Here is a 22016-nt window from a genome sequence, read left to right on the forward strand (position 1 = left end):
CAGGAATGATTTTGGCACTGTGAATTCAGCCCTTCACCAGATCAACAGAAATAAGTTCAAGGGATACCTGACAATCACAAGTAGGTTTACACCATCAATTTTTTTAATTAAAAAAATTAAATGCACCACACCACCTACTTTCAGAAGCAGCTCCTCAGATCTTGTAGCCTATTCTGGGGGACAAACCATGTTGTATATTGCGTGCTGACAATTTTGAGTCCCTGTTTAATAAATTATTACTTCAGTGTTTTGTTTTTCCGAACCTCCGCATCCTTCACCAGCTTTTTAGAAAGAAGCTTGCACTAAGCGGTCAGTCGTGTTTTGAAACTGGCCTGTTTAATCAAGAGGTAAATATTCTGTACTACTATAGTTTTAGAGCTATGGTAATTTTATTTAAAAAGGCAAGATAAATGCCACCTAAATACACTTAAATGAGATCTGAAACGTCAGCTTGAGGCAGTGAGCTTTTTACTAAGCTAAAATGCTAGTAGCAAAAAGAAACAGCAACAATCTTCCCAAAGCTTAGGCATACTTTAGATTTTCTTCTTCCCCATGTAGAACTATGTAACAAGCAAGTAGATGTAGAAGCATTTAAATAAGATATGTACTTGTATTCCTCTGTTGTAAGGGCAAGGTGTACTGTGTAGTTAGGTGAAACTTCTCGATTAGGGAATCTGGAGGAGAAAGCAGTAGCTGAGCAGCTTTTAAGAATGGGGATTTATTCCAGTAAGTTGAGAGTCTTGAGTGTGCCCCTGCTTTGTCATTGACTTCCCTTACATGATCTTGGCTAAGTTGCTCAAGCTCTGGGTCTCAATTTCCAACTCTAAAATATGAGTAATTTTCAAATTAAGAATAAACCCATAATATCTGAAAGCACCGATTACTGATATAAAAGTAGCAAGGAGCAAAGGTAAGTTTATTAAATTTGGTTTAGTTACAGAAACAATGTATTACTTGATGATGCTATAACATAATAAAGACTTTTTCTTTTACAAGTTGTTCCACCAATGCTGAATTCTGAAGGAGTTCTCCCAAAAGAACAAGGCACTGCTTTAAGGTTTAACATTGAAAAGCTTTTAGAATGACTTTTGAGTGATATATTTAGGATTATGAGCAGACTGCAACTGAGATCTTCCTTTTTTCTTTCATCATACAAATGAAATGAATGTCAACTGAATTAAAAGAAATAAAAGAAAATGTCATACATCGTGTGCAGTCAGCCTTAAAGAGGTTAGAGAGTCAGATACTGCAGCCAGAATTCTTAAAAGCACTGAATAATTTCATGGCTACTAACACTGGTTCTTATGCCTACTAAGATAAGGATAATGAAATCTTATGCTTCAGAATGTAAATAAATCATTTGCAAAGTCAGAAAGGAGTGTTTTCTTTTACAAAGCAGAGAGAAAATGTGCACATACCTTCTTTTATTTGCCTTTAAAACTGGGAAACAATAACTAAATAGGGTGATAGCATATAGAAGGTTCTAGTTTACTTTAAAGCTGACTACAAATACAAGGTCTTTGAGACTATTTTGTGTCTCAAAGTCCCTCTGTATCTATCATAAATTCTGTAGAGTTTGATGGTTACTCAAATGTTCCACTTAGACTTGCAAACAAGTAACTAAGAAGTTCTAGTGTTCACCTCAGAAATAAAAACCTTGAACAAAAATTAAAAATTAGAAAAATTAGAGTACTGTCAACAGTTTATTGTCATATTTGAAGTTCTCAGTCACAAGTAATTTAATTATGAAAATATTTCATATTTAAATAGCAACTCTAGGTATTTGCCTGGTTGTAACACTATTGTAAACAGTTTTCTGCTTGTTTCAAAAAGATTTAAAAATACCATTCCATCTTCAAGAAAGAAGGTGGGGTTTATTTACAAGAAAAACTAAGATTCTTCTTTAAGCTTTTGGAAGTCTATGCAAGTAAGATAGAGAAAGTGGTTGTTCCTTCACAGTTTGTTTCACTTCATCAGAACTGTCTCCTGTCCATGATATACATTATTATTTTTAATGCAGCTTTTAAGAGCATTCAACACTATGTCTTTTGCCTTACACTTCTGTTTCAAAAGAGTTATTTTAAAAGCACTCACATATGATGGGCTGTGGCATTCTTATGCATGTTGGTATTTGTATCTTTGTTTTAAATCATATGTCACTAGGTTTATTGCTTCAAAAACCTTGGGCTGAGTAAAAAAACCTCAATATTTTAAGACCTGATTTTCAGTGTTTTCAGTCTGTCCAAGATCAAATAAGAAATAGCTCATGACGTTGGGCAGCCAAACCATACAAAATTTTGCAGAGTTTGATATTCAGAAACCATTCTGAACAGCCCAGAAATCAGTCTCCTTACTTTTAAAGTCTGGCATATAAAATTTGAAGAAATACATATCATTAACCTTTTGAAAGTCTTGTCTCAAAACCAGTATGATGTGCCATCTATGACACCTGCAATACTTGGTCTTTTATACCTGAATTAAGGCCTTTCCCTTCTGTTTCCATTATACTGATGTAAATTTACTGAAAGCTTAAGAGTAGCCCACTCTGCCCTGGGTTAAATTGTAATGTCCTCAACAGCTTATTTCAGGCAGCATAAGTGCTTAAATGAAGGCAGTTTAACATTATGAAGGGAAGGTGATTGCATTTACATGTAGAAGTAATTGTTTCTTTAAACAGAACTGAAAATGTGTGATGCTAAATTTATATACATCTCGTTGAACCTACATAAATAGATTTACGATACTGATACTGTTCAGTCAGTTTAAATAGGCTTATTTTGTGGAATAATAGAGCAGAACACACAAGATCACTACATGGGGTTCAAAGACTGGTGGAAACTCTGATTTCAAACTACCAGTGCTAGAAAAATACAGCAAGGAGTTGCTTTTTTATAGAAACACGTTCTTTGTACCTGTTGACAATCCAGGCAGCTTTTCTGGTAAAAGAAACCAGTTCATTGTATAGAACTGCATCCGAGTTGTAGCCTATAGTCTCAGACTTGCATCTAAATTGTCCCTAGAGTCATCTGCCTTAATACTGAGGTAAAGAATGACTGCTTTTTAAATAGATTAGATACACATACGCGTTCTAGAAAACCTGAAGAGTATTCCAAACAATAATATCCAGAAGTTGCCTGAATTGCTGCAGAGCTGTGAACAACATGCACACAACAGCTGGAATGAGACAGAGCTGGATCAGGAGTTCAGTGAAATTTCACAGTGAACGCGCGTCACTTGAGCTGCAGAGCTGAAACACTTCAGGGATATTTACAATGTTTATCAGTATTGCGCTACATTGCACACTAAAGTGTTTCCCCATCTTTTGAAGCTGACAGCTCATTATTTTATTTGAAGATATGCCAGAACCACTTCTTGCAAAACAAAGGGAAAATATAACTGATTGTAGTAAAATATGTGTGTAATATGCATAAGAATTTGCAAAGCAGGTTTCAGAAAAAAAGCAAAACCACCACCACCACCAAACTTGAAAGATTTATAGAATGTTGGAGAATTTTAATTCCTTGGCTTTAGTTGAAAACTTTACTTCAGTTCCCTTATTAATGCCTTAGGAGTTCTAGGTCACTGGTTGGAGAAAATAAAAATTAAAAAAAGAGGAGTGGAGAAAGATGTCTTTTTCTGCTTAAAATTATGCAGTGGTGACTTCAGCTTTCTAAGGGCTGAGGATGTCTCCCCTCTTCTGACTTAACTGTTTACCTCTTTTCCTTAGATCACATAACAGAAAACTCTAGATTAACGCAGTACACAACCTCCCAACGTTTTCTGCAATACCTTTTTCTGGAGTTCCAGAAATAACTGGGTGAAGTGGATTGAAAGTTCACACTTGCAACTTCAATACCCATTACTTGCAGTGCTGCCATCAGCTGTGACTTCTGAAAGCCCAAACCCTAAATACAATGCATTTATCCAAGTACATGTGTTTTAATTAAGAATAACTTTACACCATTAAACTATGTAAGTAAAACTAGAAACTCCTTTAAAACAAAACAATAAAATTATTATATTGCTGATGTTCCAACCCTTTAGCACAGGGGAAAGTTGACTAATTGGTAATGCCTAAATATTTGAAGATTGGTAATACTACCTGCGGTATTATAAGTTCAAGTAAGTTTTCTAAACAAAAGAGAGTTATATAGAAAAACATACTAGCAGGGCATTCCCACCTATAGCAACCAGAAAATCCCTCGTAACAGAATCCAGCTATTCAATTATTAAATTGCTCTAGCCTTGTTCCATGAAGATACTCTTCTTTCTTTGTAGTGGAATTCTACATAACGATTCCTGCAATGTCAAACGGCTATTGAACTTAAGCTTATTTTGCTTTTGTCTGGTACATATTGCAATGTTCATGTTTAAATTCATTACTGTAATAGCTGCTAGACATTTGTGTTCACCTCACAATCCAATTTAGTTAAACAGCATGAAAACTCAATGCAACAACAGGGAAGAGTAAGCAGATTTCAAAAAAACCAGAAGGGCATGACTTAACAGCATCTGAAAGGTCATTCTGCCACAGAAGGTTTAAAACCAAACCAAGCAAACCCAGCAAGATGAAAGAGCTCTGTGCAACATGAGAGTTGCACAGGCTATCAAGTCCATGCAGCTTCAGTCATACGGATGCTTCAGTACATTATGACATGATCTATATCAGCAATTCAATGAATCTATTCATGTGATAGTATTATGCCTATAGATATTGATCCCGGAGTAAACATTAAACATTTATTGTTTTGTTTTTCGTGGCCCACAGGATTATATTTTTGGTAGACACAAACTGCAACTATGTCCTTATTTATTTCAAACTAAGTCTACTGGCATATTTCTACCTCATAGAGAAAATTAAGGCATCTGTAGCAGAGGCTGAAATATGGAAGGTATTATCCCATTTTAAGTGGAAGTGAAAACATGAACTTGAAGATCCAGCCTGCACAATCATAAGGATTCATTTGGTACATGATGCGACACGTCAAAAAATACCAACTTTTTTGGGTGTGCCACACACTACACAGAATAACAGACCCTCCTAACAGTCCCTGTCACAAAAATGGCAAGAAGGAGCTGTGAGAGTTTTTGCCTCAGCTGTCAACACGCTGAGGAGTCAGCTGGTACTGCTGCCGTTAGGGCAATGCACCCTCCTACCTGCCCGTCTGCAGACAGGCAGACTTCAAGGCCAGGAATTCCTACAAAGGAGAGAAGGAGAAGGTGTCTGAGGATTCAGCTGTTACACAGAAGAGGGAGAAAACGAGCAGGAAGATAGAAAAATTGGATTGCGGTGAAAGAGGAAGAGGTATCAGAAGGAAAAACAGAGCAAAACCACGCTAATGGCTAAAGGCAGCCTGATGTTCACAGCATGAAGTTTCTAAGGGACAGATCAGAAAGCACAACTTAAATATGACTTTGTGTACTTCTCCCGGATTTACACCTGGACCTGATCCGATCTCAAACATAAAATTCCTTACATATTTGGAGAAGCTGTTGCAATTGAATTTTCTCTCAGAGAGAAAAGGTATGTTGGAGGTATTAACCACAGATGTGAGAGCCAGTAATTCTCAATTCTAATGCTCATTTTGGCAATTGCTATTTCTTGTAGCTAATCTAGCAGTATTTCTTGTTGTAAGATTACAAGAGAATTGAGCAATGTGAAAATAAAAGCACAGAATATGCACTAATTATTATTCTGCTATCTTTTAACAACATACTGGAATGTTAATGGGAGACAGAATAATTTAACAATGTTTAAAAAAAAAGCCCTTGTAATTATGCAAATTTCCTGTAGTTAAGGCTTGGCAGATCAAAGAACCTTAAAATGAATTCGATAGGACAGCCATATGTGCCTTTTTATTTTACTCTTTGCATGAATATTGCATACATGAAAGATACCATAATTCAGAACTAAAGGCTTTCAGAATTAGGAAGATCAGATGCAGAATGGTGGACATTTCTCAGAGTACTATATGATTTACTTTAGCTCAGAGCTGGAAGGATAACTTCAGGTGAGTGGATAGTTTGGTTTCAGTGGCCAGTAACTTTTCTGCTGTGCAAACAAGCAGTTAAGACAAGAAACAGCATCAACCGACTTGGGAAAAAAACAACCGAACCAAAAGCCCCCAACCCCCAACAGCAGATAAAATAAAAAGAACAGCAAACATTGTTTTCATTAGAAAAAGAACCATGTTGTTATATTACTTCTTGGGAAAGAGATAAGTTATTTCAAATCTGTGATTACAAACTATAGGATTATTTCATTATTGCTTTCGTATAATTAAAAGCTTCAGATATGGATTGTTCCATGATACCACATCAGAAATAAAGTTGATGAAAATTAGTATTAATGTAGGAAAAAATGTTTTGTAGGTTTATACATGGCCCCAAACCATCACGTGGATTTGGTATTGCCGACCAGTACACATATATGAGTGTTGCTTGAGGTATTTCTTGGTAGTCACATAGAATACAATTCTGATATAACAGACTTTTTCAAGATAATAGCCTGTAGGCCAGTAATTCTAGTTAGAACATTTACTGAATTTTATGAGTAGGACTTGTAAAAGAAGAAAGTTTAGCTACAAACTTAATATAGTACCTTCAGAAAATGTGACTTTGAGAAGTTCTTGCAGGAATTACAGAGACTCAAAAAAAATCTATTAACATATTAGAGTTGAGAAACTGATCAAAGGCAGTATTAGAAAATTCCCTGTAGGAATACTCCTAGGGCCATAAATGTACTTGGAATTCACTACTTTTATTTCATAATAACAAAACAGAAAAGGAAAATCGTCACGACTAGACTCTGAGGTTTTTATTGTTGTAAATATGCTATCAGTGAAGATGAATGGTACTACAGCAGTGTTAAATCATTTTTGATAGCTGTTTCTTAAATTGTAAAAACATTGCATTTCTGAAAGCACTGCCCCCCTAGAAAAAACAGGTCCACAACCAATGAAACTTAGAACCAGAAAAGAATAATTAAGATAATGATACATGAAATAGCTTAAAATTTGGACCTAGCTTTATTCCCTGAAGATATAAGGAATCTGTAAGCTATGTGCATTTTTCCATGACACAGATGTCTTGTAGCTGGAAGAACATACTTATTTTGCCACTGGGTTATTTTATAAGCTTCCTTAAGTAGCATGTGCCAAAGGGTCAAATGTACACAAAGCAAACCCATATAAACTTGTATTTCCTCAAGAGTTTACACTGCTGTGAATTAACCTGTTAATAGATATTCTGCACTTGAGATCCCACAAATCCACTATTTTGTCATCTTCTGATTAAAAATATATACACGTACAAAGAGCAAATTTACTTTAAAAAGCAGCATGTAATATTCAGATATAGCAAGTTTCAGTCATCTACAATTAGTATTTATATCTTAAATATAATATATGCCTAGGAGTCTAATATAGATTCTACTAGACATTCTTAGATATGATTTAAGTGCATTGTATGAGCTCATTTAAAACATCAGATTTCTAAGTCTGAGATTGTGTTAATTATAAATAAGTAGCAAGAGTTAAAAAATTCTGTAATGAATCTAAATGAGTATAATTAGATCTAAGCAAAGGTTATGTTGGTTTTTTGATTTATGGCCATTTTATAGCACTTTTCTAAAGAAGAGAAAAAAGGTTAGTTTGATGGTTGTACTTGTGTTCCTTTTCTTAGGTAAAAAACATCTTTTTAGTTACTTTGGCAGAATTTTTCATCAATACTCCCGATTCTATGATAGTAAGCCTGTCTGTTGGTATCTCTTTACCAGTTACATGACCAAAGGATCTATGAAGCTGTGTTTTCATTAAGTTAGTTTATATTCACATGGGTGCTCCAAATTTAGGCAGACCTGCATTAAGTCCCAGTGAGCCTTAAGGAATGAGTACATTATACTACTTTAAACCCACTGATTTATGCATTTAAATGCATGTTCAGCCAATGAATGCACTCAACTAACTTAGTACCAGGCTGGAAAGAAATTTTGTAATACAGAAATTACAGTAATTTCCAATAACATTGACAGCAGTCTCAGGAGAAGTTTTATCAGTAAGTCCATGTTCCAGGAAGATATGCTCAAAGAATACAGGAGGGGGGGCACTGATCAACTGCAAGTAGTTTAATTTACAGCATAATGAGACATCAATGAACTCCAACATTTATTACACGAACTTGTGAAAGTAAAAGTTTTTACTCTTTAGTACGATATGAAGTGTATTCCAAACCTTTTACACTTGTGCATTTTGAAAAAACAAGTACTCATGTCTTCTAAAAAGGAATAGGTACAACAAAATAGCTTGTATTTACCAATTGTATTTAATTTATAATTTAGTAATATAATTGTACTTAATGATCAGAGGGCTGGAACACCTCTCCTATGAAGACAGGCTGGGAGAGTTGGGGTTTTTCAGCCCCGTGGAGAGAGGGCTCCTTGGAGACCTTGTAGCAGCCTTTCATTACTTAAAGAGAACTTACAAGAAGGATGGGGATAATCTTTTTAACAAGGTTTGTTGCAACAGGACAAGGGGTAAACGGTTTTAAACTGAAAGATATTTAGACTAGATAGAAGGAAGACATTTTTTACAATGAGGGTGGAGAAACACTGGAACAGGTTGCCCAGAAAGGCGGCAGATGCCCCATCCCTAGAAACACTCAAGGTCAGGTTGGGGGCTTTGAGCCCAGTGATGACTGTATACACAGCCATACACCTAAGTGCATGTCTTACCAACACCCTATCAGAAACTCAACTCTAAAGCCAGTATGCAACATGGAAGCAAAAAGAGGAAAAACCCCAAGATACTTGTTCATCAAGAAGAGGAGGACAGAAAAGGCACTCTGGTGTGGATTAAAGTAATATGCATAGCATGGCAGGAATCTCTAGATACCTGTCCTGAGGCAAAATGCCTTGAAACATGGGACAGAAGCACTGAAACTAAGAATGTCTATATTTGTATAAATATGAATCCTGCCTGTCTTTGCAAGCAGCCCTACTTTCTGCATGGAACTTGCAGCACCTTTTAGCCTTATCTCCTATTTCCCCCAAACCCCTCCAGAGTACACTAAGCTTTTTCCTGCTATGCTCCTTCATTACTGCTCAGGCAAGAACATTTCAGGCTCTAGCTAACTGCAGCTGCACACATGCTGACCATATGGTCAGCCTGAGGACAAGACCAGACCAAGTAACTGTTCATCTCAAACTGAAGTATTTTCCTCACGTAGAATTTTGTATTCTACCGAACTGTTGATTTTTACAGAACCAGCAGAGTTTTATTTGAAGCAGGTATGCTCCAAGAAAAATTGGCTTAAATAAGCTTTGGAATTCAAAAGTTATTAGTGACCACAAATAACCAAAACCACAGCATAGTGAAGTGAGTTTCCCATCCACAGGAATCCAGGCTTTTGAAGGATAAGGAGAAAGATCCTGAGTAGGCCTTTACCAATATTTTCCAATCTGGTTAACAAGACAGGCTGTACTGTGCCTTGGCTCTGACAAAGCTGGCAAGCCTTCATCTTGGTAATTGGCAATAATGAGAAATGGCAGTTCTTCCCCAGCCAGAACTGGCTGCCTAAGGGCATGGGTCAGATAGTCTAACAGAGTGTTGTGTAACTAACAATCTCTAAACTCATCATGGGGTTTTAAATGATTCTGACTAAATACCCTGGCTCTTCTTATATTTAGCTTATGAAGAAAAGCTTCAGAGCAATGATGCTGAGGGTACAACTGCAGGACCATTAGTTTGTTAAATTTGTGCAATAATTAGATAAAGTGCTCTGCATTGTCATGTTAGCATTAACTATTAGCTTGATTAAAAAGTAGGCCAATACTTTAAAGCTTTCAAACCCATATTTAAGCATGTACAAATACAGAAGTGCTACAGAACATCAGGATATGTTTTTGCAGCTGATTCATACTTCAGGACATCTTTCTCTGTTTTTTCTAGGGTGAAATTAACAGTCCTGAGCACAGTATTCAAGGTGAGAGCATTATCACTAATTTTGGACCTTAACATGTCAGCATTTTTCCCCTGAATTATCGCTATTATTTAAATTAGTGTTGTAGAGAATACAATTTTTCCAGTGAATTACAGGAAGCTTTTTTAAAAATATGAGTTTAATCTGAAATAAGACTGGAGTGACAGATGCAGATGACTGCCACCCTTCAGAAGGAGTCAGAATGGTGCAACTTACAGATTTGCATACTCTGATCATGTTTTGGCTTCTGAGTTTGGGATTTTTTGCTTAAGCGAGAAGTCCATTGTAGTCGTAAGATTAACAGTTGTAAATCAGACTAATAGACCCCTTAGTACAGTCACTTTTGTCTTCCAGGAGCCACTAGTGCATATCTAAGAAGGCAGCACATACCCCAGAATTTTCTAACATAAGGCACTGCTTGCACCATGGCTACTGGATTATTCTCTTTTTTTGGTCTACTTTGTTTTTGGACTCATATAAACTGTATCATCTCCAACATCTCATGTGATTTAGTTAAGCTACAAGTGCTGCTTCTTTCCCTTTATTTTGACCCGTTACCTAACAATTCTTTGACACCTTGTAGTTCTTGTATGATGTGATACAGCCATTCCTTCTCTATCTTCCTAACACTACTTATGACTTCTTCGCTGGGTGTCAGCTTGCCAGGTGTAGTGAACAACTCTAGAAAAATACATCCTGTGTTTACCAAATATTATGTTGATCCTTCTTCATGTGGCTACAAGATTCTATTTAGGTATTTCAAGGCCACTGTTGTTTCTTGATAGACAGTTGCTAAGGAATTGATAGAAAAGGCAAATTATTAGAAGCTTACCCTGTTTCACAAACTGATGATATTGCACCCAATGGTTTTTCAGACTGGGCAAGATATAGGCCACTGTTCAAACCCAGTTTGCATGGGACAGATTGCAGTTGCAATATTTGTAATAAATATGCAATCTGTACAGACGGAAGAGAAATTCAGGGGGTTTTCTCCTTGTAAACTGAAGACTACGCGAAACCAGTCCCATTTTGCTCTGTCAACTTCTTTCCGACTCCAAGTTGCAGAGACAGACCATGCCGTGTGCGTTCTCATTCCGAGGTTATCTTACCTGACCCGTTTTTCAGGTATCCATTTGCATCTACAGTAGTGTACATGATGTAAGGACCAGGCTGATTTACACCAAAAGGCTACAAGAGCAGAAAGGAGAGAAGAGGGGGAAAAAAAAAAAAAAGAAAAAAACGAAGGCAAAATGTTAAATGTTAGGAACAAAGCTATCACAATAGAACAGTAAACCAAAGAAAAATGTTTCTAGATTAATGCTTCCTTTTCATATGGATAATTTCAGAATCTTGCAAGTGTTTTGGTCACAGCATTATGTGGAAATTAATTTTCAAAATAAGGCTTATCAGTTGGCTAAAGTAATATTTGGTTTCTCATGAAGACAGCAATACTATTCAGTCCTCTGGCAAAAAGTTTAATGTTTCCTTGGAAGTTACAAGTAAAATGAAAAACTCCTAAAAATTCATAGAAATAACTGCATGTTCTGAAAAAGCAAAACTAATTTGGTACTAAGAGAATGCACTATCTTGATGGTCCTTCTGAATTAAAAAAATACTACACATTCAAAATTTTGTTATTATTTAGCGATGTTTTACTTAATTCATGAAAGTGGTTATGTCAAATGTCAGGTACCAATGCCTATTTTAAGCAAATTCTCTTGAGGGAGAAAATGTACTTAAACATCAAAGTACAGTTATGGTGAAAAAAATGAAAAAGAAATATCAAAGGGAGTTGTGGATTACTGAACAACGAACTGTAACAAATGCACCTAAGAAGGGGAGGAACAATTATCTGCTATGGGGGGGAGGGAGAGGAGAAAGACAACTGTAAGAATAGATTTTAAAAAAAGGGTTTGTTTTATTTTGGTTTTTTAAATGCTGAATTCAAGCTGGTATTAAGGCATCAAATCCAGTAAAGATCATTCAGATGAGTTACAGTAAGAACACTGTAAGAAGAGATGATGACATATTTCACACCATGCCTCAAAAACCACTAAGTTCTAAGAATAAGAATAAGTGATAATGGTAAGAGATCTATTAAAGGTGTGTGTTGCCTGGCCTTTCCGACTGCCCAGAACAAGACTTGGCACACTACACAGTTTGGGCATCCAGCTGTGTTACACAAGTTTTTCTGGTCTATCCCACCGCCCCCGACACTGGGTAACAAAGATGACTGCAGAATCAGTCAATTGATTTCATCTCTGAGCAAGCAGCTGGCAAAGGGTGTGGGTCTGAAACACACAGAGCTTGGCCAGTCATCATTTGGATTACACGTTCTTCCAGCCAATAACTGTCTTAGTGTGTTGAGAGTTTTTGGTATAATTAGACCTCAGCTTATTTGACACTAAATAGTAAAGCAAAGTTATCGTTACACTTACTGTTATTTTCCTAGGACAGTCATTAGAACAGAGGCCACTGAGAACTGCAAAAACAAAAAAGCAAGCTTGTAGTATTTATGTTAACAAGCCATCTTACAAGCATTACCTCTGAAATCTGTTAAAGTATAGTAATAGTGCCAGATATCCAGTAAAACACATAAAGAAAATGTCTTCTATGTGACTTATGTTAATGTGTAAAAAAATGCCTAATCTGTTTGAAGCATACTTCGAGGAAATTAATCAGCTAATCACTGTTTTATCATACTTCCCTGGTTAACCAGCTTCAAAAGGAGACACTTGCTAGTTAAAGAAAAAACATGAGTGAAAACATTTTTAAAATTGCGGATTGTATATTTTATTCAATATTCTTCACTTCTAACCATTTAAAATTAAAATATTGGCAGATTCAGCTTTATTGTTTTAACTGGTAAAAAGGTACATAAAGGCTTTTCCTTCTGTACAAGGAGTAGGTTTACAACTTGATTTGAAGCAATTCACAAAAGCTGTAATAACAAAAATGCCATTGCCTATTTATTCTATGAATTCAAAAGTATTGTAAGCAGATATGTATAATGCTACTTGATATCTAAAGCCTGTGACAGTTGTTCAACTACTTGTTTAAAACATATTATAGTTTCAAAATCCAGTTAAATCACAGAAATACCTGTTAAACACTTATTTGTAATCAACTAAATGACGGATAATGAAAGCTGTCTGTTCTATAACCTACAACATCCTGTCCCACTGACTATTAAAACATCAGCACTAAAATGCATTTTAAAGCAAACACCACCCCTCGCCCCCTCACCCCCAAAAGAAACACCAGAAAAACTAAGCAGTCATTCTGTCTCAGAATCATAGAACGTGTTGATCTGGAAGAGGCCTTTAAAGGTGATCTAGTCCAATGCCCCTGCCGTGAGCAGGGACACCTTTAACTAGATCAGGTTGCTCAGATGCAAAATTTGAACTTCAGGTGACAAGTCTGGTTGCAGAGCAGCCCCATAATGGCTCAGAGCAGGAAAGAAGATACAGATCAGGCAGTATTGAATCCAAGTGAAAATGTAACTTGTCCATGAATTATGGTATCCCGAAGCAAGTGTGGCAGACAGCAAAGACTAAGGTTTGGGCTAGATTTGGTCATGCTAACCACCAGGAAGATTTTAAAGTATTTTCTGCCTACTTTAATGCTCATGAAGTTTAGCGTAAAAATGTTTGGGGACAGTGAAATACTGAAAGGTGTATATGAGATGTTCTTAGTGTAATAGTCTGGTTTGAAATAATTCCCTACTGGAGTCAGAAATGGCAGTGTTCTAGTGCAGGAACAGTTGTAATAGTTTGTGTGCAAATATTCACAACTGCCATGACTCCCAAGTCGTCATTTTTTCTTTGTCATCATCTACAGAGGCTCAAATAATCACATTCTTGTCAATGTCCCATTCTGACTTGATTATACAGTAATAACTTACCAATAACTTTAACAAAATAGGCATCTGCTTCAAAGTTATTTTTTAATGTATGGATAACAAAGTCCTTGTTGGAATAGCCTTTGCTTAGCACAATGATATCCAAGATTCCCTAGTGGAAAAAAAAAATTTACCTTAGAGTGCTGATTTACTTTAGATTATGTCTAAATTTAGCAAACAAAGTCCCGTAGAGATAGAAAGAAAAGAATTGAGTGTGCAGCAAAAGTTTACACCTCCTTAATCTTCAAAATCTTACTATTCTACAGCAATTTAGGCCAGCTAACCAGGACAGCGCATGTGTTCCACGGCTGCTTTCTTACCACTGAACAGAGCAGCTCAAATGGAGTATTCAGAGGGTCAGCAAACTTGTAGGCAGTGATGGGCTGCTGCTACCTGCTCACCTGCCAGGGAGCATCTCAAGAGAGAGTTTCCCAGGCTAAAGACACCGCCTGCCCCGTGCTGCAGAGCCTTTTCTACAAAGCAGTCTGCCAACAGCACCCACACAGATGCAGCAACACAGAGATGCTGTAATAAAGAGTTAAACTTACATCTTCATATATGTCAAAGAAGGTCGCTACCACTGCATCCTTGATTTGGTTTAGATCCGAGAGCTCCCAAAACACTTTAAACATGCGACGTACACTCTTGCAGCTTACATTATTGCATGGGACATTTTCTAGTAAAAATGCTTGCTGATTGCTGTAAAACATACATATATACATAAAACCAACTTATTTGCTACAAACAACCTAAATAAGTGATATTACAAAATATTGTAATTAAATCATTCAAGTCTGCTGAAATTAAATATAATAAACCCAAAGTTAGCAGCCACTGGATATTTTAAAGTCTATGAGCATTTATATTAACTTTACAGACGGAGTTACAACCATGCCTGACTTAAACCAATGAATACACTGAATAAACGGCTTCAAATCAGCAGTTAGTTGCATTAACCATCCACTCAAAAGGCTGAACATATTCTTACTTTATTCTAAAACAAGTACAAGTGCACTTATCTGCCATTTTCCTTAATCCCTCCATGGTTCTTCAGCTTAAACACCATGTAAAAAGTGTCAGTGCTTCCTCATTATTTTATGACAGTATCTTCCCACCCCAGCTCTGTTAATAAGTTTTCTTACAAGTTGCATGATGCTTTAAACAAATTTAAGATTAAACCGAATCTCTATTGGTATGTTTCTTGTTGTTTCAAAGCTAAATATAAAGCACAAACCCCAGGCTACCAGCACAGTAAAAACAGCACAAGACAAACCAAATTGGACATTTGCTAGTGTGTAACAAATACAGACAGAAAGACAGGCTGTAATACTGAAACAAAAACAAACAAACAAATCAACCAAAATACCAGGTCTAGCGTAGCAAAATCCCTTCGAAAGAACTTATCTTACCCATGCCCACTGGTTAGCAGGGGACACGAGGTTCATACGTGCACAGATGACTAACAGAATTACACACTGTCTCTGGTGCTGTAACATTGCCACTTCACTGGAACTGTGAAAACATTCAGATTTTGCCAACTGGGAGTCTCATTCTGTGGCAGGTCTGTATCCTGGAAGCCTGCTAGAATCCGTTCCTGCCTTGGCAATGGGAACAGCTGAAGTTTCCTCTATTTCTGGAGGCACAGCCAGGAGATGGAGCAGACAATGTTCCGTAAAGCTAGCTAAGCATGTCAGAGCCCAGGGCAACAACCAAAGCCACTTCTTCTTTATGACCTTGACCACACTGCTGTGTTGGAGGGTGCCAGCAAGGTGTTCTTCTGTATCTTAATGGCATCCAGTGCCTCCAAGATGCAGTCACACACATAAACATTTCTCCTTAAGAAACCTTTTGTTATTCTGTTTCTATAGTATATTTCAGATAATTTGCTACTTGTAAGAATCATATCCCAGAGTCTTAATACATCTGCTCTAATCATTTCAGAAAGAGTTAGAGAAGGGCAAAACATTTACCCTGAGAAAAAAACCAAAACATTTCTGACACCAAATGTGCAGGTTTTGACTCACGTGAGAAGGTAAAAGAATTCATAATGGACAAAAAAATACCAACTGTGAATTTGGCATTTTCACTTGTTAAAACTTACTGAGTCTCTGGTTTCAAACCCCCATCACACTTGCAGCCACAAGTGGGACTTGTTTTTTTTTTGTATTGCTGTTAAGGAATGTCTCCATGCTGTCAGAATATTACACATTGTTAACTGAAATCAAGGGGATGTGGCAGGAGATGAAACAGTGTAGTCTTATGGCAGTTCTGTGAATACCTGAAGCTATTTCCTGACTCACCTTTAAGGACAGTAAACCAATTTTACTCCTAACTATCATGTCTATTTCAGTGTGTTGTAGGTATTTTTAATGATTTGATATGAAAGTGCTTTCCCGAATTGTGATGAAGGCATGCAAATGATTTTAATCATATTCATCCATTGTCACATATCAGTATATTTTTAAATTAATAAAATGATTTCTGCCTCCTTTAATATCTTTAAGTTACAGACAGCAACTAGAAGCTGGGCTTCCTAGACTATAGCACAGATTGAGGTCAAGAGTTTACAAAAATGCTTTTATCATTTAATCACAGCAATCAATCACTGAAATTACATCTGTAGATGTAGCATGAAAGGCTTCAGAGAAAGAAATAAACAGTTTGATCCAGAGTGTTTAAAATCAATTAAATAAGGCTTTCATTTTAATTTGCTTTAATATAAGAGCTTTTAATTCCCACATTGTTTTAATTCTCTCCACTCATGTGATCCAGTTATACATTTTAAAAGGAAGTATTTGCCTAAGTCTTTCAGAAAAAATTAATTAATACTACGCTGAAAGTGACATTTCATAGAGGGTAAAAAAATTATGAATTTCATTCTCACCCCAAAGTACAAAGACTCCACTTCCATTACTTTTCTAGAAGTACTGGAAACGTACAGTGTTAACACGCAAAGCATTTCTTAATTTTTAGTTTACTTACTCTTTGTTTGCCAGACTTCCTCAGCTCTCTGAACTTCCCTTTTAATAACTTGTCACATCATCTGCCAGTACCTTTAATCCTTATGCCTTACTGTGTCATGCAGTTTTGAAATCAAGTTTCAAAATAAGACACACACAACTGAATAAAAAATTTCAGAAGCAAGGACAATGAAGAGAAGGTGTGTCAAAGTAATTCATTGCAACGAGACATAAGTACCTTCTTGGGCTTTTATAGGAATAACTATTTATTTCCAAACCACTTAAATCTTTTACATAGTATTACATTTCCACATTACACACCAGCCAGAGGAGAAAGGCTTCCAAGAATCTTAAAAGATAAAAAACAACCTCAAATAAACTTCTGAACTCCAAAAATCTTCACAAAGTTCTTCTGAGGCGTACTAGCTAATAGGATCCACACTAGAAGGTAGCCTATAGCCCAGCTCAAAACACAGTATTTGTGGGGCTCAAGTAACAACAACGACAAGAACTTTACAGTTTAGGTGTCACAGTGCTTCTACAAAAAAGGAGACTTGGGTTCTGGCCGGCTCTTTAGACTGTTGACAGTCTTTATTCAACAACTGCTAACGGAAGATACAAACTCCCAGCTGAACAAGGCTACGGAGTAAAAAACTTGACATTCAGGGCCTGTGTGCTTTAACTTTGTGTAAGTTCTGAGCAGTAACAGCATCACCTCCTCCACCATATCAGAATATAACCAGCTGCTGTGCTAGTTATTTTAAGGCTTAGAGGTACAGAGACAGAGCTCAGCTGTTCACTGCCTTGTCTCTGAATCATGTCATGTAGGCTGAATACAAGAACATAACTTTTCAATCGGGGTCATTTTTAGGTATGTGTCAGTATTTAAAGAACTCTAACAAAAAATGTCAGTGTTTAGGCAACCACTAGAGGATCCGAACTGACTTAACTTCAGCCTCTAAATTCTGTCTATATAGTGTTTTAAGCACCAAACTGAGCTCCTCAGCTCTTTTGCTGAGTACTAAATCAAAATATGAACCTGCACTCAAGCTCATCCAAAATACCATACAGAGAAAGATAATAATTACAGCTGTAAGAGATGTATTTTGCCTTGTAACGCACTTGCGCAAGAATTTGTAATAAAATCCAATAAAGAAGATCTTGAGACTCTGTTAGGTATTGATTAAAATATCTTTTACAAGTGATGACACAGGGAAGAAAAAGGGGATAGCAGAGATAATCTTACATCTCTCCAGATGCTGGAAAACCTAAGTTGTGCGGGATCGGACAGACCTCTAGTCAGTGCATGGCATACTGTGCGTATCCTGTCTGTACTGAGGTTCACTGGCATTACGGTCTCTAGAGCTCTTTTAAGGTTTTCTTAGAAGTAAACAAGTCTATTCATCATTTCTACTGTCAAGGAAAAAGATGTTCACGTGAAAACATGCTGCTTCACTTCAAGGTAAAGACAAGGACATGCCAGTGGTATCATCACCAGGTGCCAAGTGAGAGCTGCCCACAGGCTTCTCCGTTACGATTAGCTAGCTGAGTTTACCCTGCAGCCAAGTGGTATGTGCAGAACAGCACAGGCGTGCACCTACTCAGGTCAACTGTTACGCGGATCACTGACTCCTCAATGTACAAGAGTCTCCCTGTAAGCATCCCTGCATACCCTCTCCCACCTAGTACCAGATGGTAGCAGTATGACGTACTAGGAAGGCCAGTAATGAAGAAGAAAAAAACAAAAAGGAGAAAGATTAAACTGACAAATTTAATAGGCAAGTTTTGAAGCTTTTTATTTTTTTTTTTTGAGTGAGGGAGTTTATTTCAGTTGAATTTGGACAATAGAAAATCATTGGCAAGTTCTTAGATGTACCTAAAATTCCTGCAGAGTCAGTGTTTGCTCCATGTGACAGCATGGAAGAAGTTCCCCGACTCTCATCAGCCTGGTGTTATTAGCCAATATTGAAAGCTGAAATCAGGATTTTACAGATGATGATTTTGGGTAAAGGAAAGGGAGACATAATTAGCTCCTGTGCTCCAGGAGGAGCACCTAAAATGATGCTTCATACTCTACTCCCTGGTGCAATTCCCCACCAGGAGTCACAGTCTGAGCCTATACAAAGGGAAACATTTAGCAGAGATCAAGTCTCATTCACTTGACAAAATAAAATGCACTGAAATTACTAATTTGTATGACTGATGATAGAACACACATTGATAGTGTTTATTTCTAGGTTTACATATACTCTACCTTCCAGATGTGTTCCTTAGTATAGCAAGAGCGTCTGGGTAGCCATCCATATTGTAATCTCCAATATGAAGCATAATTGGGAATGAAATTTCTGTTGAAGATTCATCCTTTTCATGTGATGCAAAGCCCCAGAGTGTGTCTTTATTTCTGAAGTCTTGCAAGACTGGAATCCACTGTAAAATAAGACAAGAAAAAAGAAGAAAAATAAAAAGAACAAGAACAGCTAAGTAAAGAAATACACTTTATTTATTTAAACAACCTAGTTCTATTTAAAACAGCTTACATTTCTTCACTACATCAGAATTCCTCATAATCTTCAAATTTCTGAAGAGGAAATAAAGATTGTTTCCTAACTCTGCCACCAAATGAAAAAATTTAAACTGAAGACTTTTCTACATGCTGAATTATTCCAGAACAGAAAAAACCCCAATGAAACGCTGTAAGAATAAAGGACCTGTGTTTGGGAACATGTCCAGTGTATGGAGATATTCAGGAACAATAGCACTGAAATTCAGGCTTGCCTGGAATCCGTACTAATCCTTAGATGTAGGTAAGCCCAAACCATCAGGGCCTTGAGATCCTGAGTTCCTTCGTGTTTTTTGGAAGTGCAAGCAACAGCAGCAGTAAAACAGAAGGAAGGATGCACCCCCATTCAATTTGTGGACAACGCCCAATCGGGGGATACCATCAATACGCTTCAGGGCAGGATGGCGACAGCCATTCAGAGGAGACCTAGAAAGGCAGGAACAGGCAAACAGGGATCTCGTACCAATCAGCAGAGAAAGTCCTGCCCAGGGGAGTAAACCCCTGCAACGGTACAGGCTGGAGACCAACCAGCCGGGCAGCAGCTCTCCTAAAACAGATGCATGGCTCCTGGGGAACTGTGAGCTAAAGCCAAGCGTGGCAGCTGTGACAGCAAACCAGAGTACTGTGCTGCAACCGCTGCTCTGCTCCTGCTGACTGAGGTGAGTGATTATTTCTCTTCATTCAGCACTTGTTGGTCTTCATCTAGATTCTGTGCCCAGTTTTGTGCCCCATGGTTCAAGAAAGATTTGAGAATATTGAGTATATTTAGAGAAGGGGCACCAAGATGGTCAGGCATTAAATATTTACTCAAAGGACAGGCTGAAGGCACAGGACTTGTTCAGCCTGGAGAACAGAAGATTTAGGGGGGAACCTTATAGCAGCTTTCCACTACTTGCAGTGAGACAACCGAAAAGATGGCCAGGCTCTCCGAGATACACGGCAGAAGAGACAACAGTAATGGATTCACACAAAGGAGGTTCCAGCTAGAGATAAACAAATTAAACCAGAAAGAGGCCCCAAGAATTTGCAGAATTTTTGTCCTTGAGGGTTTTCAAATTTTGACTGGATTAAGATCTTAACAACATGGTCTGAATTCAGGGTTGTCCTTGCTTAAAGCAGAAAGCTGGATTTCCTAAGGTTTGTTCCAGCTTGGATGATTCTATTATTCATGAATATTTAGAAGTTCAAGAGCTTCAGTTCCCCTCCTGTCTCCCCAGCAGCACCAGATACTGAACTGTTTGATAAGAAATTAAGATTACAGTATCAAATTGAAAGTACAAAAGAAATGCAAACTATAATTACTCCAGGACAAGAAATAGAATGTATCTGCACTTACTTTCCACAAAGTGCTGCAGAGGTGCTAAATAGGAATTTATCTTAATTAAAATCAAAGTAATTTCACAAGTTGGTAAGATGTTGAAGTACCAGCATTAACATTTCAATGCTGTAGAGAAATCTAGTAACCATTTTGAAAGCCAGAAGTAATTTTTTATGTCAACTAACTGGCAATGCTTTTGAAAGGGCAGAAGGGTGCCATCTTAAAGGATCACTAATCGCAAGCATCAAAAGCCCTTAAAACATCTTAAATATGGCTCATCCAAGCCTTCATTCAGCTATTTCAGGAACCAGAATGAGACCCCTGACAGCATCATTTCCTGCTGTGGAGAAACTCCCTCACTAACACAACCTAGTAATCAACAACATTCCTGCCACATGCCAATTGCCTGTGACGCTTGGACTTGTCCCTTGAGATTACATACAACTACACGCATATTAGAGAAGCCCCCAAAATTATTTAAAAAGTGCATTAAGGTCAACTTTGTTTGGAAATCACAGGCTTAGAAGCCTGGAATAGTTCTGCCAGACACCACGTAATACTTAGTGCATGTCTGCCTGTGTAAGTGATGACATCGCAATGATGACTTCCAACACTTCTCACAAAAACTCAAAGTTAAAATTAAACATGCTTTGTCCCTCCCCCCTTCTCCCCAACCCAGGCATGCCCATTTCATTACTGTTAGCTGCTGAGTGTTTGGAAAAATCTAAGAAACCGAAAACAAGACGACAACTCAACTTGAGGGGTATTTTTCAAAGGCTTAAATTTTGCACTTATTTGAAATGCAGAAGACAGATGAAACACTATTATTGCAAGATACTGTAATTTTGAAAAACAATGATTGAAATCAGAACCATGAAATATAATACAGTTTTTACTTTACATGGTATCATTCACACAGTCATTGCAATGAAATCCAATTATATCCATCATATACTTTCTAAATGTTCCAATGTGTGGTAACACTATTTTAAAGAAACAAAAGTAAAAATGGATTTTTAGGCACAAATCCAGATTTTTATTCCGTTTTTACTCAGAGTGATTCATAGAAGGCAATTTTACAATCATGAGGTCTGCAATGCAATGCAGAGATACAAAACAATAGGTGAGCAAAACAGAAGCATGACCTATTGCTACCACGCATCATCGCTGTGCACGCCACAGAGTAAGATCCACCCAGCCCACTGAACCAGTTGGGGGACTTCCCATAAGAGCAGTTGTAGAACATTTCAAAAAGGTCACACTCATGTGACGTGTAACCAGAGCATACTCTAGCCCCAT

The 22016-nt window shown here is 37.3% G+C and overlaps 1 protein-coding gene across 1 annotated transcript in view; it reads right to left on the minus strand.

Annotated features, from left to right (window-relative positions):
- The window catches only part of ITFG1 (integrin alpha FG-GAP repeat containing 1), a gene marked incomplete at its 5' end in the record, with an annotated part of 68755 nt that overhangs the window by 7575 nt on the left and 39164 nt on the right, over positions 1–22016 (minus strand). Inside the window, 5 exons of the mRNA XM_009872135.1 lie at positions 11088–11166; positions 12417–12460; positions 13883–13991; positions 14428–14578; positions 19094–19266. Of these exons, the coding sequence (XP_009870437.1) occupies positions 11088–11166; positions 12417–12460; positions 13883–13991; positions 14428–14578; positions 19094–19266 (556 nt within the window). The remainder of the gene's footprint in view (positions 1–11087; positions 11167–12416; positions 12461–13882; positions 13992–14427; positions 14579–19093; positions 19267–22016) is intronic.

The sequence above is a fragment of the Apaloderma vittatum genome, unplaced genomic scaffold (genome assembly GCF_000703405.1).
Source record: "Apaloderma vittatum isolate BGI_N311 unplaced genomic scaffold, ASM70340v1 scaffold12286, whole genome shotgun sequence".
In the NCBI taxonomy this organism is placed as follows: Eukaryota; Metazoa; Chordata; class Aves; order Trogoniformes; family Trogonidae; genus Apaloderma; species Apaloderma vittatum.